Source organism: Ambystoma mexicanum, chromosome 14 (genome assembly GCF_040938575.1).
Source record: "Ambystoma mexicanum isolate Mex_15411 chromosome 14, UKY_AmexF1_1, whole genome shotgun sequence".
In the NCBI taxonomy this organism is placed as follows: Eukaryota; Metazoa; Chordata; class Amphibia; order Caudata; family Ambystomatidae; genus Ambystoma; species Ambystoma mexicanum.
Genome location: NC_090940.1, coordinates 167263527 through 167291009, shown reverse-complemented (window position 1 = coordinate 167291009; position 27483 = coordinate 167263527). Strand labels below are relative to the sequence as shown.

Genomic DNA, 27483 nt, shown 5'->3' with positions numbered 1-27483 from the left:
GGGAACCGGGCTGGTGTTATGACATGGGGGCTGCTGCAGACCATGCCCATTCGTTTTAGGAAGCTGCCCGATTCTGGCTTCAAACCGCAGGAGCCCAAGTCCCACTCCAGACAGCTAAGTGTGTTGCAGTGGGCCTGAAGTTCCCATCTCTTGTATGTCCTAAAAGCGCATCCTTATCTCAAGACCTTTCCCCCACTGGGTGAGCTCCCATCACATATATGTTCGGCTCTCCTCAAATAAATGTGGCAACGGTGGTTCAAGGAGTGCTGTTTCCCTCTCATAAATCTGCCAGAGGTTGTATCAGGAGTTCTCGATGGGTGTCCAGCAGAGCTGTGTTAGAAGCATCTGCCCCGCGCTTTCTCTTCCGTAAAGATAAAATAATAAGATGGTAAAATGTAGATGTTTCGCACTTCGGAGCCACCTACTTGACCTTAAAGCACAACTCTGTGGGCTCGGTTCCCTTTCATCGATGAAAGGAGAAGATGTTTGTCATCCAAGGGACCAAGAAGGGAAGTGCACAGAAAAGGAGCCCGCAGGTTCCCTGTTTTTTGTATTCTCTTGGTGTTCACATGTCCGTGCCACCGTGAACGAACACCTACAACATTTATTTAATCGCTCAATTTTCCGTGCAATACGCCTAACAAGGGGCGTCCACTTTCTGACATGAATTTTGTTATTTCGTTTTAATCCCTCCTTATTTAACAGGCAGCTTTCATCTATTGAATCGATTCAGGGCGGTATACTGGGATGATTAAGTGTGGGCCAAGCCATTTTCTATTGCATACTGTTGTTTTTGTCTACAAGATAGATAAAAAGGAGGCGCGGGAAAGGGACAAGGGCACTGCGGCACAGAGCGGATAGGTGGGTGAAGAGGTTGAGGAATGTGCTAATTACGGGGATTAATCTTCATCAACTACAGGAAAGGATGGAATCCCTCTTTCCTGTAATAAAGTGAAGGTGACAAGCGGGTAATGGAACTTGGGTAAGTTGGCATGTTTGCATGATGAGAATGTGGCATTTCGTGCAGTACCGTTTTAAGACATAGCTGAGTCAATAGACAATCTCATATTGTCTCTCAAGCAGTAAGATCAGACTTTGGCCTGTCGGTTATTTCTAAGCAGTCTGCCTAGTTAATGGCTTAATTGCAGCTGTAAAAGGCTACTGGTGTAATAAAAATGACTTAACCAAGTGTGCCTTCAGCCACTTGACTTCTGTTCTCTGCAATCAAGTCCTGTTACAAACATGCAGCGACAAAGCCAACAGTTTTGGTTTGAGGTATATGTCATTAAGGATGTCACTTTAGCCTTAGGGCATTGCACTTTTCTGGTGAGCTCTTCAGAGCCACCACTCTCTCTAACCCCACCCACGCTATCCCCACTCTCTCTACCAGCACCCACCCTCCCTACGCCCTGAAGAGAGGAGATCGAACTATTCCTCCCATTTCGGAAGACACCCCAACCAGAAGAAGAACAAGAAAGAACATGACCGCCAATCGCATGAGCTCATGCCAAGTCCCATTCCACCTGCGGTGGATAAGTACCCTCTCAGCCATCCATATAACCCGGGAGCAGCACCAACACTACACCGAGTGGATGAAGAAGCACAGAACGGGACCAGAGAGAGCTATATGGACAGACTCGACTAATGCTCTGGGACACAATGAGAGGTCGTTAGAGACCACACGACTTAGCTGCGTCAGACAGGAAGCACACGGTCCATCCGCACACTCAGGACTCACACACACACCAAAACATGAAGAACACATGCGTCAGTTCTATGAGATAGCGGACAGTGACATGTACATGCTGTCTGCATGTTTGTTATTTTGTCATTAGCTTATTGCTGCAACATAGGAAACTGCCAGAAGCAAGAGGATCCCATGTACATGCTTGCAGATGCTTACATGCAACTAACCCCATGGAATGACAGGAGCACCCAAGGGACCTGACAAACCATATGCCCTAACTAATGGATGCAATACGGAAGACACCCGTAAAAAAAATAAATCTGGCAATGGCTCAAAGCTCATAGTAGGCCATAACCAGCTCAGTAATCTGGAGCTGCTAATTGCTGAGCAAAGCTAAACTGCCGCAGCAGAGAACGAGGCCACCACCAAGGTCGCAATGTTGCAAGTGGCATTCTTTACACTGAACTGAAATAATACCTGCCGTGGAGAAACCTAATTCGTCTTAAATGCAGAATAATTCAGGGCTCCAGAGCTCACAAATATGGTCTCCTAGCACGTCACTCAGCCGAGCAAGGGGGAGCCAAGAAATGGTGGATGAGAAACCCTGCCGCCTCACAGAACCAGACAGTGGTTGCAATGAAGTTGTTAAACGTGAGATTCAATTATTCAGTCAGAAAGGAACACCCTCACGCTATGATGGGGCATTCACTGTTACTTCGCAGACACATAGTTGCACATAGCACAGTGAACAGATGCAGTCCGAGCCGGTAATTGATTTTGCGCCAGGCCTGGAGGCTCACAACTCAGCCAATCACAGGTCATGGTCCCACGGGTGGGTAGTTGAGGGCCACCAACCAATCAGTGGGTTTGCACACTGTAACAATTAGTATGTAGCATTTTTCAAGGTTGGTCCAGACCTGACATTGCAGCATCCAATCCACTCATTTCTATAAGGGCTACTATAGGGGGGCTAACTCACAGCAACCTATCCTGAGTGGCAATAGGTTTTCTGGAGAATGGCCCAGAGTGTGACGCACTTGTGACGCAATTCATCATCAAAACTGACCTGCGAGCCAGAGTTCTTCGAGCTGTGCCTGGAACTGCCTCTGTGCATCTGATCCCTGTGTTTATTGGCTGTAATAAACCCAGTTTGATCTTGCTACTTGCCTGGACTTAAGTTCCTTTGGCGATGGGAAAGAGTTAGGCCTTCCATGAGTTCGATGTCCGTGGACACCAAGCAATTCGCCCTGCTTGCCTGGGATTTTTCCCCTAACACCCCACTCTCTTTACCACCACCCATCAACTTTACCCCCACTCTCTCTTTCTCATCACCTATTCTCTCTACCACCACTGACTCACCTTCCCCCCACTCTCTTCCCCTACCCACCCTACCCTCACTCTCTCTAACACCATCCACCCTACCCCATTCTCATCCCCACCTACCCTAGCCCCACTCTCTTTTCCCACCACCCTACCTCCACTCTCTTCCCCCACCGCCCTACCTTCACTCTCTCTACCCCCACTCAATCCACCCCCAACCACCCACCCTACCCACTCTCTCTCTGCCCCAACCACCCACCCTATCCCACACTCTTTAATCCCACCCAACATCCTCCACACTCTACCTCCACCAACCCTACCCCACTCTTTCTACCACCACCCACCCAACTCTCTCTACAACCCACTCACCCACCTCACCCCCACTCCCTACCCCTCTCATCCTTCCTGTCACACTGTCGTTTTATTTCTTAACCTCTCACTCTCAAACTTTCTCACTCGTATTTCCTCTTTCTCATCTTCAATGGCACCCTCTCTTAATCATTTCCTCCCTTGCTCTACTCTCCTTCCTTCTCATTCTTTTGCACACCCTCCCCCTTATCACATCCTCCTCTAAAACCTTGCACTCTCCTCCTTGTACCCTGGTGCCTATAAATGCAGAATGCCAAGAACAACAGTAAACACCCAAACTATTGGCATTGTCAGTGCTTGTTAAGTATGTGGAATTATCCATGCGACTCTAGTCCACCTGAGAGTTGGACTCGCAAAGTATTCTGGTGGTTCCTGAGTAGGGGTTTTACTGAAGAGGAGGAAGGCCACTTGCCATCACAAGATACTGGGCCTGATTCATGGAAGTGTTTTATGATGATGCAATCCCATAGGAAAACGTTCCATGTCTCTTATTGTCTGAAAGGAATCTAATCATATCAACGTCAAAGAAACCCAAAGCAATGGTTGTTAAATAAGATGCTTCTGCATAACCCAGAGACTATCCTTTCATGTTCAGAGTGGCTATGGCCCTTCTGGAAAGTGGGAGATGGCCGAATAAATCAGTGGGAGCGGGTTGCCTGCAAAGACGGTTTGCCGTAGCATGGTAACTTTCTCTCATTCGCGCTGTCTCTTATTTTCACTTTCTCTCACTTTTTAATTGCCTCTCCTGTTTTCTCCTCGCTCCCTTCTACCCCCTTTTTCTCTCTCTTGCTCTAATTGTCTTATAGTTTCTTCTCGCTCTTGTTTTTTTTCTTCTCACCCTGACATTTTCCTTTTCTCTTGTTAGGCAAAATCATATGCAGTACCCTTTGGGAACACCACACACAATTAAGACTACAAGTGCAAGTACAAATTCACCTTTGGTACAAGCCTGTACTACACAGTAAAGTGGTAGCGATGGCTGAGCAGCCAGACTTATCTCAAGAGTAAAGTGAGCAGTATCAGAAGTTACACAAAGGACATCAATTGCTATGGTTCAAACAAACACTGACTCAAGGTTTCTGAGTAAAAGAATATACATTTATTTGCTGCATCAGCTATAAAACAGTTCACTAATATAAAGCAGCAGAAAATCAAATCACAATCTTAATACACTACACACCACCTAATGAATTTTGGACAAGTTAAGCTCAAAATGAAGTGTGAGCAAAATGGCACTCCAGCAATTTGAAAAGGGAAGGAAAGACAAGGTTGTTAAAAATCAAGCAGCACCAACAAGTAAGTAGGCAGGGCAATCTAGAAAAGGCTTACTACAACTAGGATTCAAATCAATAGGCCTGGGCCAATGTTAATGGCTCAGAGTCTTTGCAGAGGATCACACAGTTCAGAGTAGTTCGCGGTTATGTCTTTGCCAAGAGTTTGAAACAATGTTGGTCAGAAGAAAAGTTATTCAAAAGAGTAAAGAAGGACAAGCCCTCGGATTAGCGAAAGATTTCAAACACTTTCACTGCGATCGGACGGAACGAACGACCGGATTTGAACAGTACCTTAGTAGAAGAAGAATGCTGTAGCTGAGGCAGAAGTTCCTTGCAGGTCCTGCAGGCTCACGGTTCCTGAAGCGACTGTCAGACTGACAAGAAGGAGGAAGATTGGAGGGTCCTGCACTGCCCAGGGAAGAAGCCAGCAGCAAAGCAAAGCGACAAATAAAAGGTGCACTCCTTAAAACCCAAACAGGGTCTGGTCCTCCTGCTATCCAGTTCACTGCAGCGATGCACAGAAAATTCGACCAGGGGAGGGAGGCCTTGCTTGGTGTTTGGTGAACCGGTTGGTCCCACCAGCTCAAGGGAAGAAGATTCCTTGCAGATCTTCTCTGTCATTGAAGTTTATGAGATTCGGACCCGCAGCAGGGCTTCACCGGGAGGTTCAGTAGTTGCAGTAGTCCTCTTCCTTCAGCTTATCTTCGGTTCTCTCGATCCAGTGGTGACTCTGCCTTCCAAGTCCCAGAGACCTGCTTTTTATGCAGTTTTCCCCCATTCACACAGCCTGGCTGTCAATCACACAGCAGGGTAGCTGTCCTGGCAGGACAGTCACCTAGCCAATCAAACAAGAGTGCGACTTGGGGGGCCTAAAACCCCTCCCTCACATCCTGTCCACCCAGACACTCAGGCGCCTAAGGAGGGCTTCTGTGCAGAAGCCCGCCAAAGGGTGGCGAACAAAGGAGCCAAACCTGGTTTTGCACACAGAGTAAAACACAAGAAAGACCTTTATAAAAAGAAATGGCGAATGCACCCAGCCGGAACCAAATAAAATTAAAAAGGGGTCCAACGGATTAAATTTCGAGGCTACTAACATAGCCTAAAACAGTACCAAGGCTATTTTCATAGTCCGCGGTAGGAAAAAAATGGTAGATACCACTGCCACCAGCCAAATCTTAAAGAAAGGGAATGAAATAATGTTCCATGATAAACAGACAAAAGGGATAACTATTAACCCTTTCTGGTACTCTATGGAAGATAGTTTGTACTGGGTCTGTGAATTTAAAAAGACTAATAAAGTCAATGGCAACTTTACATGTTCTGGGAGACAGTAGTCAGTCCCAGAAAATGGAGTTTAAAGTGGTAAGCCTGAAAAAGACAACCCTGTGTCACTGCACTAAAGGTGCTGTGTGACACACAGTAAAAAGATGATGCCTATGGAGTAGGTGAGACTCCACAGTCTATGAACACAAAAATATAAAACACCCAGCAAAACACATGTAAGAGTGGGAAAAAAGGCTCACACTCATACCAGGTGAAAAAAAAATCCTAGAAATCCAGCAAAGCTGCTGAGGGACTCAGTAGGTAAGGGAAATGAGCCATTCTGGAGAATTCTCCCTAACACTCACCCTCCCCACCCCCAGACTAAGGGACAGGAGGATTTAATCCACTCAAGGATGAATCTCTTCACTCTAGTCGGTTATAAACATCCTAGAGAGACCATCATTTTTTTGTGGTGACATCCTGACCTCTGCTCAATGGTGAAATCAAACCCTTGCAGGCAGATTGACCATCTTAGTAGTTAATAGTTTTGGGTTCTCCCCTTTTATTTGCATTAACCATCTCAAGGGTTGGTGGTCTGTCTGAATCACAAGAGTAGATCCATACAAGTATGGTCTAAACTTCCTCAGAGACCACACAATAGCAAAGCAGTCATGCTCTGCGGTTGCCCACCTTGTTTCTGTTTCCTTCAGCTTCTTGCTGATGAAGCTAATGGGGTGCTCCCTACCTTTCTCATCCAGTTGACTAAGGACTGCCCTTATATCTGTATTGGATACATCTGTCTGCACAATGAAGGGTTGGTGATCATAAGGTGCTCTTAGGACTGGAGCTTGACAGAGGGCTTTCTTCAGGTTTTCAAAGGCTTGAGTGCACTCCTCATTCCATCTAACCTTTTTAGGGAATTTCGGAGAGGAGATCACATTCAAGGGAGAAGCTATGGTCCCATAGTTCTCTATGAAATTCTTGTAGTACCCAGTGAGACCTAGGAAGGCTCTCACTTGGGTTTGCGTAGTAGGGGAGGCCCAGTTTTGTACAGCTTGTACTTTGCTAGGCAATGGCCTTATTTTACTTCCTCCTACCTCATGACCAAGGTAGACCACTTTGCTCTGACCAATTTGACATTTGGTTGCCTTTATGCTCAGATGGACCTGCTCAAGAGCCTGCAAAACATATCCTAAGTGAGCAATATGTTCTTTCCAAGTAGGGCTGAATACAGCAATGTCATCCAAGTATGCCATGCAGAAGTCCTCCATCCCATTCAGAACTTGATTGACCATCCTTTGGAATGTAGCAGGTGCATTCTTTATTCCAAAAGGCATAACCTTAAACTGGTAGAGGCCTGCTGGGGTGGAAAATGCAGTTTCCTCCTTGGCATGGTCTGTCAGGGCTATTTGCCAATAGCCTGACGTCAGATCATATTTTCTGAGGTACTTGGCTGCACCAAGTTTATCCACCAGTTCAGCTGTCCTTGGTAAAGGATGGGCATCAGTCTTAGTGACTGCATTTAGAGCTCTATAGTCCACACAGAATATCAACTCCTTGGATCCTGCCTTTGGTACTAGAACAACTGGACTAGACCATGGACTTGTAGATGGGTCTATAATCCTGAGATAAATCATCTTGTCGACCTCTCCTTTTATGTGGGTTCTTACATGGCCTGACATTCTGTAACCTCTGCTTTTCACAGGTAAACAGTCACCAGTTAGAATGTCATGCTGGTCCCAAGTGGTCAAGCCTGGTGAAAGTGAAAACAGGGAGGCAAACTGATTTAACAGAAACTTGCACTCATCCTGTTGTTCAGATGTCAGATTAGAAGAGAGATTAACTCCTTCTACCTTCTCATCTAAAGGTTGGCCTCTGAGTAGGTCAGGTAGAGGTTCACTCTCCTCCTCCTCTTGAGCTGAAGCTAGAAGCAAAGCTTCCACTTCTTGTCTCGGGACATATGCCTTCAAACGGTTGGTGTGAAAGACTCTGTGAGCCTCCTTAGGTCTGCCTAAGTCCATGAGATAGTTCACCTCTCCAGGTTTGCCCACAATCTTGAAGGGTCCTATCCATTTGTCCTGCAAGGCCCTCTGCCTTGTTGGCACCATAACTAGTACAAGCTGGTCTTGAGTGAACTCAACCATGTTGGCCTTCTGATCATGCCAATGTTTGACCATAGCCTGACCTGCTTTCAAGTTATCACTAGCCTCTGCCATCATGTGTGACATTCTCCTCTGGAGACTTATCACATAGTTAGTCACTCTGACTGGCTTGGGGGAAGGAGCACTCTCCAACCCCTCATTAACCAGGGCCAAAGGACCTCTGACTGGATGGCCAAAAGAAGTTCAAAGGGACTGTATCCAACTCCCTCCCAGGGACTTCTCTATAAGCAAAGAGAAGGCATGGCAGTAGAAGGGCCCACTTTCTTTTAGGGGTTCTTCTAAAGCACCTATCATGCTCTTCATAGTACAATTAAACCTCTTTAACAGTCCACTTGTCTGTGGATGGTAGGCTGTAGAGAACTTGTAAGTGACACCACAGTTTTTCCACATAGCTTGCATGTAGTGGGACATAAAATTGGATCCCCTGTCGGATATCACTTCCTTAGGAAACCCTACTCTGGTAAAAATACCAAGTAGAGCCTTAGCCACAGCCTGAGCTGTAACAGTCCTCATAGGTATTGCCTCAGGATATCTAGTAGCATGGTCTACTACAACCAGCATAAACCTGTTTTCTGAAGATGTGGGAGGGTCAAGGGGACCAACAATGTCGATGCCCACCCTCTCAAAAGGAACTCCCACCACTGGGAGAGGCACCAATGGTGCCACATTCTTGGCTCCACTCTTGCCAGAGGTTTGGCAAGTGTGACAGCTCCTACAGAATTTGTCAACTTCTGAACCCATTTTAGGCCAGTTGAAGTATAAAGAGAGCCTTTCCTTTGGCTTTTTGTAACTTAAATGACCAGTCAAATGTATCTCATGGGCCAACTGTAGGAACTAGAGTCTGTTTTCTAGGGGCACTACAAGTCTTTTGCAGGCCCCAGGGATAGACTCAGTCGGTTCACTGTAGAGGAGGCCATCTTCCCAGTGCAACCTATGCTTCCCAGCTTCTTTCCCATCAAGCTGAGAAGCTGCCTGTTGTCGAAGACCTTCAAGAGTAGGAAACACTCTTTGTCCTCTGCTGAAGTCTGCCCTGTTGGGTCCACCTTCTGCCAGTAAAGACTGCAGCTCAGGATGGTCAACAGGATCCAGATCTCCAACTAGAGTAATGTCTTCTTCCAGATCTGACTCTTCATAAACTGGCTCAACCACACAGGGTTGTACCTCACACTCAGCCTCAGCAGGTGGAGGAGTCACAGGTGTGACTTTGGGCAGTCTTTGGGATGTCCTTGTTGGTAGCACAGGGGTGCTATCTGCTTTCTTCCTGGAGGTCTTAGGTTTGCCCTTTGCCTCTTTCTTTCCTGAAATAGCAGTGAACAATTCCTGTGGACTGGGGGTGATAGTTTCCTCTATCAATTCCCCTGGAGAGCCTCTCAAGGTCTTCTCCCTTGCAGGCCTAGTGAGCTCCTGTGTCCTCTTACTGGGAGGCCTGGGGGTACTGGACACCCCCCCAAGAGTTGTCAGGTCATTACCCAACGGGACTCTCCCAGGCACTTCACTCTGCACACTAAGAGGTATCTTGACAGTCATGTCATTGCACTGGATGAGAGCTGGTAACTGGGGAGGTATTTGCACGGGGCCTCCAGCTAACTTGGTTAGGTGTTTGGGTGCCTTAGTAACATCCTGTACCTTGAAAAATGATTAATCAACCATAGTTATTCTGGCTCCAGTGTCTCTGATGGCAGTAGTCTCCTGGCCATTCACAAGAACACTATATTGATAATACTCTTTAGTATTATCTGGGATGGAAGTATAGACATCTAAATTATGTTGTTCCCACAAACCCAGGGACACTAAAGAAACTCTAGCTGAGACTCATGGGTTCATCAGTCAGTAGGTGAAAGGTTCCACTTGCCATAGGTACTTCTTCCTCTGGGGAGAAGGCTAAGGAGACAGTGTGGACCCCTGAAGGTTTACCCTTACATCTGGAATCCCCTTTCACATGGTCAGTTGACCCACAAACATACCATTTCCCAAATGTTTTGATGAATGGGGGCTTGTTCTGACCTCCATCTGGTGTGGGTCTAGATGGTGTACTAGCCTGATTCGGTTTCCCTTGTGGCTTACCATTATTGTTTTGTTTGGGGCCCTCTTTTGGATTGGAGGTATTAGAATTCTCCTTGTTATCTTTCTTTGGCTGTATTCCCTCATCGTTCTTCTGAGTTGCCACAGAATCCTTGTGAGTAGCCCTGTTGACAACCCACAAGTCAGCAGCCTTAGCTGACTTCTTTTGATCTATCTCCTTAGAATCAGCCAAGTGTTGTCTGAGCTCAGGAGAGCAGGCATCATAAATTGACTCCAACATAACAAGATTTCTCATAACTTCATAAGTGTTTACTCTGTAACCCTTAACCCAAACATCTAAGTTTTTCAAACATTCACATTCCCAGGTAGCCCAAGGGGTACCAACATTCTTTTTGAGGGTCCTAAACCTCTTAAGGTACTGGGGAGGGGTCTTCCCAAATCTAGCAATTAAAGCTAGCTTCACACACTCATAATCTATTCACCTCCCCCAACTCCATCACAATATCAGATGCAACAGTGGGCAGTCTAGAGAAGAGCCAAGGAAGCAACTGATTCCCTGTAATGTCTTGAATCCCATGGTTATACTCAAACATTCTCTGCATATGCGCTTTGCAGCCAGGCCCCCGTGAGCTCCTCAGTGACTCAGCACTCTGAGTCGAATCCGCTCGTTCGAGCGGCTGACGGCGGGTGAGCTCTGCAGCCACACAGCACGTTCCTTGTGGGGCCCCCGATCGAGGTTTGAACAGGCTGACATTTCAGCGACACAAGCCTCCGTTGAGAGGACCATACAGAGATCCCCCATCACGGCTAGTCGATCTCCTAACTAGTGCCTGTTGAAGCAATTCACCCAAACACAGACATCATACTGTACAGTTCCACGTCCTGATGAAGGCCATGTACAAGATGAGGCACAACAAGCCCACCTAAACGGCTGAAACACCCCGGTGTAGATGCACTACCCCCAACTACAGTGCATTGAAACTGTCCAACACAAAGAGAACTATTATCTTTAACATTTCTATATGTTGTTACTCCATCAAATTGTTTTTGTTGTACATTGTATTTTGTGAATTTCCTGACAAACAACGATTGAGATTGAGTTTGTCCCACACACAAAAATTGGTTGTTTGACCAAAAAATGTTTGGCTCTGTGTGCCTGTGAATATTTTTGTCTGTACTTCCGGTTAATTAACCGTTTGATGTCATCTCTCTTAAATGTCCATTTTCATGTTGAGTTATACAGCTCTAGATATAAAAAACCGAGATTTGTTTTCAAACAGAGTATGAATAAGTGATTCTTTCTTTGCATATGCAGAGGGTGATAAGGAGTAGGAGTATATTTGAGCAAATTTTGTTCTGGACCTATTCAATTGTATTTTTGTTTTCTGAGTAACCCTCCTGGGTAGAATAGGCTCCAAACCAGGAGCCCAATTTGTTGACTATACTCGAACATTGCCAACCAATCCAAAATATCAAGCTTAGCCTCATACATACCAACAATTCCTTTAGGAATACGGGCTCTCTTAGTACTGGAAGACCTAGAAGACTCTGGGAGAGAAGCATTTTCAATAGACAACTTTTTCATTTCTGAGGCATGGTTCATCTCCATTTCTCTGAACTTAAGTTCTTGATGCTTTTGTTCAGTTTGAGCATTAATACGTTTGAATTCCAATTCAAGCCTCATCTTTTCTAGAGAAATGAATTCCGGACTGAGTGTAGGACGTGATGGGGTCCCAGTGGACAACGGTTGAGGTTGCTGAGCAGGTAGAGGAGCAGTAAGGCCTACATTGTGAGACACATCTGCCTCATCTAACTCATCCATAATAATTGGCACATTATCATCCTCATTATTTTCCACATTTGCTGGAGGGATAGGTATTTCAGACCGACTCTCCAGACTTTGTTTCTCTAACAACTTTTCAATTAATTCTGACTGTTTGCCTTTAACAGAGAGATTCCTTTCTCTACACAGATTTTTCAGATAATCAACAGTGTAGCTAAGGAGGGTCTCCTGACTGCAGCTTTCCATATCAGACATGATTAAAATTGCTTTTTAGTGGTGTTTAGCCTTGTGGTTAGTTGAGCCAAGGTAATAGCAGCACTGTGTCATCACTATACTTTATCCTCACCACTGTACACCAGTGTTAGGCACAATCATATGCAGTACCCTTTGGGAACACCACACACAATTAAGACTACAAGTGCAAGTACAAATTCACTTTTGGTATGGTTCAAACAAACACTGACTCAAGGTTTCAGAGTAAAAGAATATACAATTATTTACACCATCAGTTATAAAACAGTTTACTAATACAAAGCAGCAGAACATCACAATCTTAATACACTACACACCACCCAATGAATTCTGGACAAGTTAAGCTCAAAATGAAGTGTGAACAAAATGGCACTCCAGCAATTTAAAAAGGGAGGGAAAGACAAGGTTATTCAAAATCAAGCAGCACCAACAAGTAAGTAGGCAGGGCAATCTAGAAAAGGCTTGCTACAACTAGGATTCAAATCAATAGGCCTGGGCCAATGTTAATGGTTCAGAGTCTTTGCAGAGGATCACACATTTCAGAGTAGTTCGCGGTTATGTCTTTGCCAAGAGTTTGAAACGATGTTGGTCGGAAGAAAAGTTATTTAAAAGAGTAGAGCCCTCGGATTAGCAAAAGATTTCAAACACTTTCATCGCGGTCGGACGGAACGAACGACCAGATTTGAACAGGATCTTAGAAGAAGAAGAATGCTGTAGCTGAGGCAGAAGTTCCTGCAGACTCACGGTTCCTGAAGCGACTGTCGGACTGACAAGAAGGAGGAAGACTGGAGGGTCCTGCACTTCCCAGGGAAGAAGCCAGCAGCAGAGCAAAGCGACAAATAAAAGGTGCGCTCCTTAAAACCCAAACAGGGTCCGGTCCTCCTGGCTACCTGGTTCACTGCAGCGATGCACAGCAAATTCGACCAGGGGAGGGAGGCCTTGCTTGGTGTTTGGCGATCTGGTTGGTCCCACCAGCTCAAGGGAAGAAGATTCCTTGCAGATCTTCTCTGTCGTTGAAGTTTTGGACCTGCAGAAGGGCTTCACCGGGAGGTTCAGTAGTTGTAGTAGTCCTCTTCCTTCAGTTTATCTTCGGTTCTCTCTATCCAGTGGCGACTCTGCCTTCCAAGTCCCAGAGACCTGCTTTTTATGCAGTTTTCCCCCATTCACACAGCTTGGCTCTCAATCACACAGCAGGGTGGCTGTCCTGGCAGGAGAGTCACCTAGCCAATCAAACAAGAATGCGACTTGGGTCTCCAAGGAGACCCTGTGCAGGGGGCCTAAATCCCCTCCCTCACATCCTGTCTACCAAGACACTCAGGCGCCTAAGGAGGGCTTCTGTGCAGAAGCCCGCCAAAGGATGGTGAACAAAGGAACCAAACCTGGTTTGGCACGCAGAGTAAAACACAAGAAAGACCTTTACAAAAAGAAATGGCAAATAAACCCAGTTGGAACCAAATAAAATTAAAAAGGGGTCCAGCGGATTAAAGTTCGAGGCTACTAACATAGCCTAAAACAGTACCAAGGCTATTTTCATAGTCCGCGGTCGGAAAATAAATGGTAGATACCACTGCCACCAGCCAAATCTTAGAGAAAGGGGAATGAAATAATATTCCATGAGAAACAGACAAAAGGGATAACTATTAACCGTTTCTGGTACTCTATGGAAGATAGTTTGTACTGGGTCTGTGAATTTAAAGAGACTAATAAAGTCAATGGCAACTTTACATGTTCTGGGAGACAGTAGTCAGTCCCAGAAAATGGAGTTTAAAGTGGGAAGCCTGAAAAAGACAACCCTGTGTCACTGCTCTAAAGGTGCTGCGTGACACACAGTAAAAAAATGATGCATATGGAGTAGGTGAGACTCACAGCAAAACACATGTAAGAGTGGGAAAAAAGGCTAACACTCTTACCAGGTAAAAAAAATAAATCCTAGAAATCCAGCAAAGCTGCTGAGGGACTCAGTAGCTAAGGGAAATTAGCCATTCTGGAGAATTTTCCCTAACATCTCTCCATCCGTCTTTTTCCCCCTCTCTACTATACTCTTTCTTCCTGTTATTTTTCTCTTTCTTTCTTTCTCCCTCTCTCTATTGTACTCTTTTCTTACCCATCATGTTATGTTCTGAGCTTTCTATTTATGCCTACTCGTGCCCACTCCCTGATGTGGTCGAGTATATGTGAAGCAGCAACTATTGGGGTGTTTATACTTTTACAATGAACTTGCTTGCTATTTTACTCCAATGTAGACTCTTATCCTGTAGCTGGATTCCCTAAACAGTGCCCGTAAGTTCTAGTGCCATTGGCATCAAAGTTCTGCTGCAAGGAGAAGGGAACATTGCAGCGTTCATGAATAATTAAAATTGTGATAGGTAGCTACTAAACTTGCACAATTCCATTGCTTAGGTCCTTATTGTACCCCGATTGAAAACAAACTCTTATAGAATTGTTCAATTAATTTAAATGATATAAGGGGTTGGGTAACACTGGTGCTTTGGGCTGTAGTAATTGGCTAGCAGAAATTGCCTTTCAATTGTCCTTCAAACTAAATAAAATGTCCTTCAGGCTAATGAAAATCAGTGGCTGATAGGTAAAATGCAAAATTATGGAACACTTGAGAAATATGTCCCAGGACATATGAAAATGATCAATGTTATGTTTTTTTATGCAAGCTCAAAAGCACTCTAAGCCTGATGGTCTGTGTAAAATTACTTCAAGTAAGGATTCAAGTTAAGAGCAGCCTAACAGTATTGCTCAAGGCCACCGTTGATGTCATTGGACCGCATCACCTCTCATTGAGTCTCTTCCTGAAGGAAGTATTTTGTAACTTGCTAAACTGCCAAGGCAGTCGGCAAAGCCTCTTCTTCGTTGACCCTCAAGCAAGAGTGTTTATTAGACTTTGCATGTCCAAGCCCTGAACATATACACTTTCTCACTCTATAGATGAATCCCGGAGAAAGTACTTCAAACATTGCTCGCGGCTGAAGACGCAGGTGGTGACGCCAGATGGGATCTTCTCGCAGCTCTACCAGGACGTCTTCAAGTCTCGTTTCATGGCCGCAGAGAGCTACAACTTCACCCGGGGGCTATACCTGCACAAAAACTATGTCGGCACCAAAGAGTTTGTGCCCTGGAAAGGTGATGTTTAACAAGGGGATGTTTGCGTGACATGGTACCTTAGACTGTGAGTGGTGCAATGTGGATGGAATCTACAATTTGCGCAATGAAACCTTGTTAGATTTAGAGGTGAGAGAAAGATAAGCTATGTTACAGGCTGATCAACGTTCTTGAATTAATGAACATACAAAGACTGTTATAATTGTAATTGGTTATTTATAACACACTTAATACACAGAGGTTTCTAAGCGCGGACCCGGGGATCAAACCTGTGTTGCTCTGCGTCGTCTTGCTTCCAAGACAAGCACGTTCCCCCTGAGCTATCCTTCCGAGCAGAACTGTACAACAGAACTGCGTGCATGGTATGTACAAAGACAGATAGAACTAGAAAATGATTTTTAAACGTATTAATTTAAAAACGATCTAATGTATAAAAGGAACAAAAATAGACGTAAAACAGAGCTGCCTTCTCCAGCATTGGATCTTTCCCCATCGTCGGGCTGGAAATCCTCAGTACATTAATAAAGCAATTTCAATTGCGAGACCAGAAACTGCACTCACTTCACTGTTCTATCAGACTTATTTTTGCGCCAGTTGCCCTTCAACCAACAGCTCCACCGCTGGAGGCCATCTTCAGATTCTTGTAGTGCAGGGACAGCTTCCCTTATGGAGCCTCATGCGGGGTAGGCGGGCCGCATGTGAATCTATGAAAGATACCAATGCTGCAGAACAGGAGTTACAGGCAAGAAGCCTTCTCCTTCTCCAGCGATCATAGATCAGTTAGAATCCATCAAGCTCGTAACGTGCAAGGGTAGAGGAGATTAATGAGGCTCAGTCAAACTGAACAGCCACTGGGGCACACCTGTGCCAACCTCTACCACTCTTTGTCCTTAATGCCCATAAAGTGGCACTTTGGGAGCTAATGCTTTCCCTTGTGGCACAGCTCTCTGCATGCCCCTTCCAGAGCAAAGGGCAAACGGTGCCGTCATGGGTACCATTGCCCTGGTCAAATACATTTGGACTCTTCCGGAAAGAGTTTTTTCAGCCCTTTACGGCAAATCCTTTGCCAATGCCACTAAGGCAAAGGTAGAAATACCAGGACCTAAAGTTGCCCTGTGTTCATCTTTTCTCGCTGTTACAGTTCTGCATCTGTCACAGTGCTGTTGGTGCATATCCTTTCAGTAGACTACCTTAGAATAAGCCTGGCGCCACCAATCTGTAAATGCACCGTGTTCTCTCAGCCAAGATCTTATGTTGCTTCAAGGCTTCCTGCCACCCTGTGGAAAGTGATGTTTTGGTTATCCTGTTGCCCTCTCCACCATGCGCGGCTGCCTGTTCTTTCCTTGCTTTTCAACCACCAATAGCAGTACCTCAAAAAAGGAGATGGTTAATGTTTATGTTTATGTTTATTAGGTTTATATAGCGCTTTAATCCAAAGCGCTTTACAATATAACAACAAGGTACAATAATGAAAGAAGCATATATACAATCATGAAACAAACCGGTGAGACAATATGTAGAACAATTTACATAGATGGAGGGGAAGAGGGAAGGGTGAGGGAGGGTGGTCAGGGAGGAAGGAATTATTTAAAAATATTCAAAATTCAAAATCAAGTGGGTGAGAGAAGGAAGGTGAAGGGGGGAAGAAAGGGAATGGGAAGGGCACAGGGGAGCTGGGGAGGAGAGATGGTAGGGAAGGAAAATCAGGGGGTGTTGTTGTGGAGGAAAGTATGGGCATCAATTATATTCACCAGAAATAAACACATTTTGGAAATAACATCAGGTTTACAGATGAAAGGGAAGTGTTTAATAACGGAAGCGAGAGTGATTGGTGTTTAGCACAGTGCATGTTCATTGCTGGCCATGTTGTTTGAGCAGTACAGTTTCTTTCATGTAGGTGTGTCTTTTTGCGTGAGCTTTACGTCATTGTTAATGTATGCATGTAACCTGAAGGGTTTGTTTGATCTTTTCAGACAACCACCTGGACGCCTCGCCTAATAAACTGACCCCCATGGAGGAGAGCCTGCACTTGGTCGACGGAGGCTTTTCCATCAACTCTCCCTTCCCTTTAATGCTGCAGCCAGAGCGCGACGTGGACGTCATTCTGTCTTTCAACTACTCCTGGGAGTCTCATTTCAAGGTGCCCTCTCCTGCATAGCACTTGGCATGTTTGTGTGCATCCTTTCTCCACATTGGCTTCCATTTTGTACTGCAGAGGATCACCTGGCTGTGCACCATCTGCTCTGAGTAGAACAGCGAATATTAGAAAAAGTAATAAAAAGGACAAGACCGCTCGAAAACCTTCCCCTTCCACCGCAAGAAGACATGGGGCCTCATTACGGGTTTTTGTGGTAATTCGGTGGTAAATCTGCTGTATTTCCGCTAAACTCAATGGTTGTTGCTGTCGCTTGGTCCTGCAGTGTTATCAACAGGATTAGACGTGGTGGCAGAGCAGTGGTAATCGCCGTTTTCGGAGTCTGTAGGACTCCATTGGGATTTCGGCAGTAATTCTGCCAGAATTTGGCCTGAAAGTGGCAAATATAATTTCACTGTGATGCTGGAGGAAAATCCTCCACTTGAAGGCCAAACCCATATTTCGGCAGTGTGGTAAAAACAGCAGTTATTCTGCTACCCCCCAAAAAAGTGGCAGTAACAAAATGACCACCCTATTTTACCTGCACCACCGAACTGGTTAAGAGGCCCATATGGTCATTTGCTATCATCAGTTGGAGAAATTGCAGAAAAGGCAAGGTTTCTATTTTTTCAAGGTGTTGCCTTTTTAGTAGGCATCACCCACCAACACATACAGGTGCCTGCTTACTGGGCCCGGTTCCAGAGGGAGTTGGGGGGGGGGGGCAGCCTTGGGGGCACATTATTACAGCATGTTGACGAGCATATGGGGCAGGAGATGGGAGCCCAATAGTGAGGAAACCAGGAGGGGACAGAAGGGGCCAGACATGTTCTACACAGTGTACCACAAGACGTGTACTTCAAGCTCTAGGCATAAGTGGATAGCTACACAAGAAAAGCATTGGTTTCTGACATGAGTGCAGCCTGCAGTCCTCAAGATCGAATCCAGTGGTAGGGCTGACATAGCCTTTCATCCTCTCAATGTCGATAAATCAAGTGCCATAAAAAATGAATGGGTTAATAATAGCACCTGTTATGACAAGGCTTAGAAGCTGCAGAAGTCTGGCATGAAGCACTATGTAAGGACACTATTGTTTGTGGTTATCTGTTTTTGCTGGGATTGGAACCCTACTGTACATTGGCGCTGGATCGGGTGTTAACCCGTTTTCAATTGACAGTACATTAGGTTCTTCTTCAATAATATTGTACACCTTTTAGGTTTTTGAGCAATTATTGAATTTTATTGTATCAGTTGTTTATACACGTTTGTTGGTTGACATTGGTTGTCACTTCTGTGACATACATCCAAGTGCGTACGTTGTTCTCAATACAAATCATAAAGCTACATACTTAGTATTTCTAAGGGCAGACACGTGTTTCAACCGATGGTTTTTATCAAGGCAGTTGATTGTATTTGGATGTCCCATGCGGTTCTCTGAATTAGATATTGGTAGGTGGTTGGCTGGATAGGATCCGTTCCCGGTTGGGTTGTTGTCCTCTGACGGTCTCGCAGTGATCTGCTAGTGTTAAATTTGCAGAAGTGCAACTACAATGGTGCTTAATATTTCACCTATATCCTCATCGCAATCTTCTGGAGCCTTGAGCAAACCACACTTCAGAGAGACACCTCCACCATCCAATGACCCTGGCTTCTCCTCTCATCTTCACCTTCAACCCAAAGGTGGCCACATTTGCCCATTGACCTACCAGGATATAAGTGGATCCCATGAGATCATGAGAAGGAAAGATCATATAGCATTTAAACGAAGCGAGGCCATCACTGCAGTAGGCAGCAGCTCCTTGTAATTACCCTGCAAGCTTAGCCTTGATCCCACCCGCACGCATTTCTCTCCTTGTAGTATGGCCCTTTTACTCTGAAAGTTTTCTTTGTAACATTAAGAATACTAACTAGTGCAGTGAACCCCCGATACCCTGGTAGGTCTGACTCTCTGCTAGGACCTCTTGCTCCCCTCTCCTCATTGGCTATTGGACCGATTAGTGACACACTTGCTAGTTCTTGGCATAAAGGAAGACCTGTTTTAGTCCAACCACCTTGAACGGTCGGTGGGAAATTGTATCTCAATTAGATGGTTTTTCCATCTCTTGTCGATGTTTATGTTCTTCAGAGGCTCATTTTGGAGTATTAGGATTGTCATTATAAAATCGTATCTCACAGTAATGTCGTGCACAAGCCTGCCTGGAGGATACTGTATGACTATAACTTCTGAATGAAAAAACGGTGTCAAGTGCTGTTGGAAGCTCCTAGAGCTTCTCCTGCATTGTTTATTGATTTTCCCTTGGTTAACTCATAGTTACCAAGGCAGGCGGATGCATTTTTATCCTACCTGTATTTTCTTTTGCAAGATCAGCACACCCCACCTTATGTGGAGTGCTGAGGGGATCCAAAGTATCCCTTTTCTCGACTCTCCAATAACCTTTGAGTTACTGTGACCGGGCATTGATTCAGGCTGGTGGCAGTGTACCTACTACACAACCCTTTATGGACTTTTGTCGAAGGACGCCATTGCAGCTGCGGTAGAGTTCCCAAGGCACACCATTAAGCCAAAATGGTGGTCTTACTTTTTTAAATAATTTTTTTATTTCAGTGTTCTGGTTAATCATACCCTTAGGTGCAACAAAAAGCAAAGCAATTCATGCAATACATACATCATAAATACATAGTAAAGTAAAAAAAACAACTACATTAAAACCTTCAATAAAAATAGTCACATATGGCAAATGTACTAAAAAAAACACTTTTCTAAGATTTGGGGTTGTTTTACCACGACTGAAAAGTTAGGGACAGAAATGACCGAATGAGAAATATACGTAATGCTAAATTGTTTGTATATTTCCTATTCGGTCTTTCAAGGTAAAATAATCCCAAATCTTTAGAAAGCCTAAACCCCCTCCAATTCCCTACCCCTGCCTACACCCCCACCTCCTACTTACCTTTCCTTCCGTCCCGCTGATCCCTGCAACGCCAGTTCCCTTTCACTTCCATGATCGGGAACCAGCACTGCAGGGTCCATTTCTTTCTTTTTTTTCTTTTTTCGGGTCAGCTGCAGGGGTGTATAGTATAGTATAGTATAGTATAGTGAGCAGGGTGTTGCGGGGGACACCCCTGCAGCCTTTTGTTTTTTAGGGTCGGGTCAGCTGCAGGGCTGTCCCCAGTGTTGCGGGGGATACCCCGCAGCTGTTCCGACCCAAAAGAAAAATTGCCTAAACCACCAAATAGATGCTACAAAATGTCCTACGAACATTTAGTCAGTAGGCCATTTAGTAGTATCTATTTTCGGTAATTTGATGGTGTAGGTCATTTGGACTCGGTCATTCTGAACAAATCCTTTTCTAAACCCTGAACTTGATGGCTTGCCCTTAGTGTTGGCTTCTTCTACCCTGCTAGGCGGGGGGGGGGGTCCTCTTGTCCCTTTGTCCTCACCATGCTTCCCTTGGAAAGCCTGCAAAGCTTGTTTGAGTGACTGAAACTCCACTGTCCTTTGTCCTGTAGTGTGCCTGAGTGAAACTAGTTCAGACTGGGAGGCTGGCTTTCCCCATTGGACAGCCATCTCCAAGTTTGAATAGTGCATGGGTCATGATTGGTGTACTCAGCCGGTGTTCCTGGATACATTCCGAGGTCCAGCAGCTGAAACTGACGGATGACTACTGGAACAGAAGTATCCGAAGCGGAGGACAAAGAAGCAGCCAACAACTTGCAACGACCGACAAAGCCTGTTGAGTGACCGCTGACATCCTGACCTCGGGAATATCCAAGGACTATTACTTCTTTCCTTGGACAGGTGGGCCTAACCGGTCCCAAGATGAACTACAATTTGCACCATCCTTGGAAGAGCTGCAACCTCCATGGCCTGCAATTCACCAATACCTGAGATCCTGTACTGCATCGTTGTGCATCATCTGTTGTAGCACGGTTTTGTCTGCAAGTTTGAGGGCATCCTTCTAAGCCTGCAGTGACCTGATCCAGCTCCCAAAAGTCCCTTCACCCAAGACAAGGACTGAGAAACAGACGAGTCTACCCACCACAACAATAATCCTTCAACTAAGCCTAAAAAGGCGCCAACAAGCCAGAACTGCAAAGATCCTTTGCTGGGTGTCTATCTGCACTAGGGCTGTCACCAGACCCACTGAAGTCCCTTTTGTCTGACACCCAGCCCAAGAGACCTGGGACAGGTTGAACCGTCCTGCAGCAACTTTTCCTTCACTTGAAGGTACTGCCCTGCTTCTCGTACAACTTACCTGGAGACTGCCTGCTTGATCCTGTGATCCTGGGGGCTGCAGATAGCGTGTATCTCACACCGCTCCAGGTCTCCATAGAGCTACATTGGGGTGGATAAACCATTGTACTCTAATCATAACATTGGTCCTCCTTGGGGCAATCCTTCAAGGAAACCTGCTGATTTTCTTGGCTTGCGAAACCTAACCTTTACCTACCTGCAAACCAAGAAGAGATACTGTTTGACTCTGCCACTCTGAACCTTGAACTCTGTTTTCCTGCCTTACCTGCTCAACACCTGGTCACCGGTGGCCCAGTGCCCCCTCTGTACATTGTGAGACTCTCATAAGATAGGGTTGGACTCTTTAAGACAGGCTTGAACAAAGTTACTAAAAGTTATGAGTATGGAAAAGTTTGCATATGGTTTTTACTATGTGATTTGTCAATGAAAAAGCTATTATTTTCAATTGTTTTACTGTGATATAGTACTTACTTGACTTGAAAGTTACAACAGTGTGCTGTTGTGTATAGACTAAATAACTATTTTTATATAACTTCTAAGTGTATTAGTGTTTTCTTGGACTAAGTGTATGCTCTGAATTATTTGTACCTCACTACATCCCCCCCTCCATCCCCAGGCTAAGCGTGGCTGCTCACCATTCTACCAAACACGTGTGTGGTTCAGGCCAAACCTAAGAAGTGTAACGTTGTTCACCCAAGGTGGGCTTTCCTAAGTTCTGTCACAGACAGTACTTGTATACTATACAACCCCCTAACACAGGGCATTGGAACACTTCAGCAGCATAACCAGCTGATGACTGGACGCCATATGCACTTCAGGAGCACCTCTTGCTGGCAAGTAGGATTGTGACAAGTTGTTTCCTCAAGATACTTGTGGCTAATCCCCCCTACCATGGGTGGGGTTGGTGTGTGTCTATGGATCCATACAGGCCATAGAGATTCAGCATCCACTAGCTTGCATCCTGGGTGTTGTATAACTGGCCAAGGGAAATTAAGAGCTGCCCCTTTGACCGTCCTATTTGGTCACCAATGTTAGGCTTGGCGATTTTGTCAGAGCTCTCATTTAAGCTTTCTCTTCTATCAAAACTTCGCCCTCTCTCTCTTTTTCCTTTTCTTTCTAAACCTCTTGATCAGCGCTGTTCCCTATCAATTATCTCTCTACTGTCATGACTTACATCATACCTGGCATGGTAGAGCCTAACCTCCACCCTAAAGGTGGTCTAAATGTCCACCTGGCGCTGTGGCAGGTTTTGCAGCTGTAGCCAAAGCAAGGCCCCAGAGAAAGATGGGTCTCTGTGCTTTAGTGCAAAGGAAACTACTACCCCTGAGCAACTGACAGGTTTACTATTGGACAGGAATATTGCCATTGGTATACCTTGTTAGTGGATCTATGTATCAGTACTTATTGCCCTTGATTGTATGATAAACATTAGATGCTATCAATATCTTCCCTGCACCATTTTGCAGTAACTCATCAAATATTTGCACTTGCAATATAGTAGCGTCTTTTACATCCATAAATACAAATGCATTAATAATACTCAGGGTGCAAGCATGTGAAAGCTTGGTTCCACTTATTTCCAATGCAGTTAACCTTTTTAGTTTATGTGAGGGGTCAGAAATGTGAGGCAGACAACTTTGTGAAGGTTTTTCAAAAGATGTCATTTTATTAACTGAAAAGATTGGATAAACGCCTCACTATACCTAACCTGACAAGGGTTTCCCTGCCTAAAATAAACTAAAGGAAACACTGTAACAAAAGGTTTCTGTACCTCACACGTAAACATACACCAACTTAATAAGGTAATATACAGCAGTTCAACAGCCACAAATATAACAGTTACATTCACAACTTAATACCTGTTTCTCCTTCTAATCTGGGGGAATTCCCCTTCCCCAGATTCTAGCAGGATTGTTTTCAACCAACAATTCACAAGTGTTCAACAAAGTTTCCTCTCTTATACTTGTGACACAGTTCCTTAAAGAACCTCTTCTCATCAGCACAGAATGTTTATTCACTTCCTTGGTTTCAACAAAAGGGTCTTTGTCAGGTTATTTCTGCACCAGTTCACAAAACCACTTGTTTGACAATATTAAATACTTCTGCAGAAGTTCATACCACACTTGCTTTAATAATATTATTTTGTCAGAATGATTCTGTGTTAATCCACAGAAACAATTTAGTGGTTCTCCAACTTCTTCTGCAGGATTTGTAACACACCACAGTACTTCAATGGCATCCACCTGGTTCACTCCCCTGCCATGCCTACTAGAATATAACTCTCTGCTATGGTGTACTCTCCTGCCTGAACAGATGAAAATACTACAATGCTCTCTGACCTTGTGTACTCCCCTGCCGGGCCAGAATAAACTACTATTTTTAAGTACTTTTGGATAATGGTTAAACTCATACTGGTTGGCAGTGTCCTTTGCTCTACAACATAAAATATAAGAAACTCTTCAAGGGAAACAAGAACCACACTGTTGCTGTTTGTTACACTTGGGTAGTTGCCACACTCTCTGAAAGTTATGCTTCACTCCCCGAGTCTCTTCCGTCAGAAGGGCAGCCTTCTTGCCAGTCTTGTTTTTCCCCTTTAGCATTAACCATCTCCTGATAAGGAATCTGTTTCACCTTGACAAATTTTTGACAATGTGGGTTTAAGCCGTTTTTTTAAGACCTCTTTTCCATATGAGCAATAGTTTTTAAAAACACTGGTTCTTTTTTAATTGCTTGGGTATATTTCTTTTTTGGTTTTGGCAATGATAGTTTGTCTTCTCTTCTATGAATATTGCCCTTTTTGGTTGCTGGCTCTTATTATGCCTTACAATATCATAATCACACTCCTCTGTTATGATAATCAAATTCCTATTCTGCCATCTGCGTCTCTTAAAATCAGCTCGGTTCATAACAGAAGAATTAACCTGCTTCACATTAGTTCAGTATTCAGAGGTTTTCCTTCTCTTTACTGTTACTTTGTTACAGTTTACAATGCTAAAGTTTAGATTCCTGGACTCGGCCAGTGGGCGGTTAAGGAGCGCTCTGGGTTCACAATATAACAGAGAACTCACCAGGTCTGGCGTGCATGTCCGTTCACCTCGCTGCCTCCAGGTATTCTGCTTCGGTTTTCCCGCACGGCCCGGCAACCTCTTCCTTGCAGCTTCCTGCATCTGCTAATGTCTGACCTCTCCTTGCTCCCACAGCGATTCAGAGCGCGCCTGCCCCCGGTGCTGAGCTTACAGTGGCAAAAACTGTGAAATGGTGTGCTTTCTGCTGCGCAACCTCTGCCGCTGAAAACTCGAGCATAGGAGACCCTCTCAGGACCGGCATTCACCTAACATGCCTTTGTAGTCCCGCCGTTTCGGCTTACAGCTTAGTTCTGCTTCTGCTGCCACAAGGAGGTCTGAGAACATCCCCCACCTTCTACTACTGCTCTGCTTCACCTTCTTCTCTATGGCCTGCAACTGAGGGGCTTTCTATGCCTCCCAGTCTCTCTCATGTGTGGGTCACCATTCCTAATTGACTGCCCCTTACAGTCTTGTGCCTCTGCAGTCCTCTTCTTCGTCCCAGTATTTTAGGAATTATGGGACTTGATGTCCACAATGTCAAATTCAGCTTTTTGCATTAATTTATCATCACCAAATTCATAACTCTCCTTATACATAATCCCCAAAGGAGTACCATAAGGATTCCTTGAAGCATTTGGTTTTCTATAGAAGAATGGGTTTGCTCAATAATTAAATTGGTAACACTTAAAGACTCTTCTTCGTTATTTCTTTGGGACTCATAGAAGCTTTCATTTCTATTATTGTCAGACACTTTTAAAGGAATGTTCTTACTTCTAATACATGGTAGGTTATAATTGTCTTCACCCCCATTCTGACAATCAGTTTGAAATAAAAGCTCTCTCTGACAGCAAGGCATTACATATTCTGGCATGAAGGATATGGCCTTCCTTGAGGAAGACAAATACTGCATCTCATCCCATGAAGTCCTCCTGTTCCCCTGGGGCCCTTCTCCTCCCAAGTGATCCTCCCCGCTAACACCGCCCCAGGGTCAGGATCAGGAACCATTTGCCTTTCCCTGGCCACCTGTGGGGAGACTTTAGGTATGGTTTTTGTGAGGTCTCTGTAGGATTCATCACATTTAATTATCACATCAACTTTTTGACGCATGCATCACAAATCAGAATTTGGAAAAATTGCCTAAGTACCAATTTTTAGGCTCTTAGACTAGAATTACAGTCTTGGTCTAGTCATGCAAGATCACGCATTGTGTGTCAGTAGTTGTCCTACATGCTCTGCCTCTCCGGATGCACAGTGCCATAGCCTTTGGCGACCCTTTAGGAACTCCTTCCAGCCTGCTAAAAAAGCTGATTTATAAAGAATTAGTCTCTTGTTTCCCTTTTAGCCAATGCAATCCTAAAGGATGTTGATGCCAATGCAATCCTACAGGATGTTGATGTCATTCATGTATTCAGCCGAAACAGAACTACCATCTTATTTGTTTACCTTTGAAATAAAGCCAGCTTGTCATTATTGATAATGTACATAGACACTGGCATTTTTTGAACAAGGAGGGTCAAATGGTACAAGATGGCAGTGCTTTATCCAAAACAATTTTGGCTATCAGTTTGCTGCAATTAAGCGTTAGCTCTGCGTTGGTGCTCTATTTATATTTTCTTGTACATCTGCCCTTTTTATTTACATAAGTGGCTTGATATGTGTATATGTACTGTGACGAATCTTATAATGTCGTCTCTTCTCCCTGAGGGGTAGACCCTTCCCATGAGGCCACAGAGGTGAGGCTGCTACTCGATATTCCCCCTGGTGGTGGTATTCGCAGGTTGATCTCAGGGGGAGGGATTCCCCCTCTGGGATACAGGGAGGACATCATGGGAGAATGAGGTAGCCACAACATGCTCACACCTCTCCTTTACCTCCACACTGCCCATCCTTGCTACTCTCTGCCATGTATTGTTACACATCCACTCCTGTAACAAGTACTGAGACGAGGAAGAGCAGGAATGACCTACAAAAGTCTTAACTAAAAATACTGTGACAAGGGAGAGACGCTGTCAGGATTCCTGCCCCTCATGTCACCAGCCCTCCAAGATGTCAGGCTGGAGCCAGGCCACGATCACCTACATGGCCCTCAAGGGCCTCTCCATCCCTCCAAAGACCCACTTGGAGTCAGACTTGGCGCTTGTGGCACCAAACTCACTCACTCCCATAGGATAACATTGGGGATTGGATTTGTAGTGCATTGATGGGGACAAGATGGATGCTGCCACATATTTCGTTTCCCAGAACTGCATGTGCAGTCTAGTCTTTTGGGTGTGGTTCAGCCCAGAGACACCTGGGATACCCAGAGATTATTTAAGCCACGCCCAGGCTGAGAAACATGCTTTGTGTTTTCTGCACCTGCAGCGTGACACTCACCGTGTTCGGATCGGTCTCCAGTAGGCCTGCATCTTTCTTCTGCGTTCAGCTCCTGCAAGAACAAGAGCACTGTTAGGAACAGCCTTACCTTGCGGTGCTTCTGCCCATCATTCATCGCTCCTTCTGTTCTGCGGGCATCTTTGGCGGTGTCATTCCCATCCCGGCACGCCGCTTCCTAAGGAAAAGGGAAAAGAACAGAAAAAAGGCATTAGTAAGCATTCAGCAAATCTTCATTTATTTTTAAAGACTGTACGAGCTTCAAACGCTTACCTGAATCCCAGCCGCTCTGGGGGAACTCTGTCTCCGGAACTTCTCATCCATCTGCAAGAGGGAGAAGACACTCCAGGTTAGCGTGGAAACATCTAGAGGCGCTGCATACCGCGCTTAGTCACCGCATTTCTTCATCATAACCGGCA

The 27483-nt window shown here is 45.0% G+C and overlaps 1 protein-coding gene across 1 annotated transcript in view; it reads left to right on the top strand.

Moving 5' to 3' along the window:
• Positions 1-27483, top strand: part of PLA2G4F (phospholipase A2 group IVF) — a 403704-nt gene that overhangs the window by 356509 nt on the left and 19712 nt on the right. The window contains exons 17-18 of the mRNA XM_069638816.1: positions 15070-15264; positions 17217-17383. Of these exons, the coding sequence (XP_069494917.1) occupies positions 15070-15264; positions 17217-17383 (362 nt within the window). The remainder of the gene's footprint in view (positions 1-15069; positions 15265-17216; positions 17384-27483) is intronic.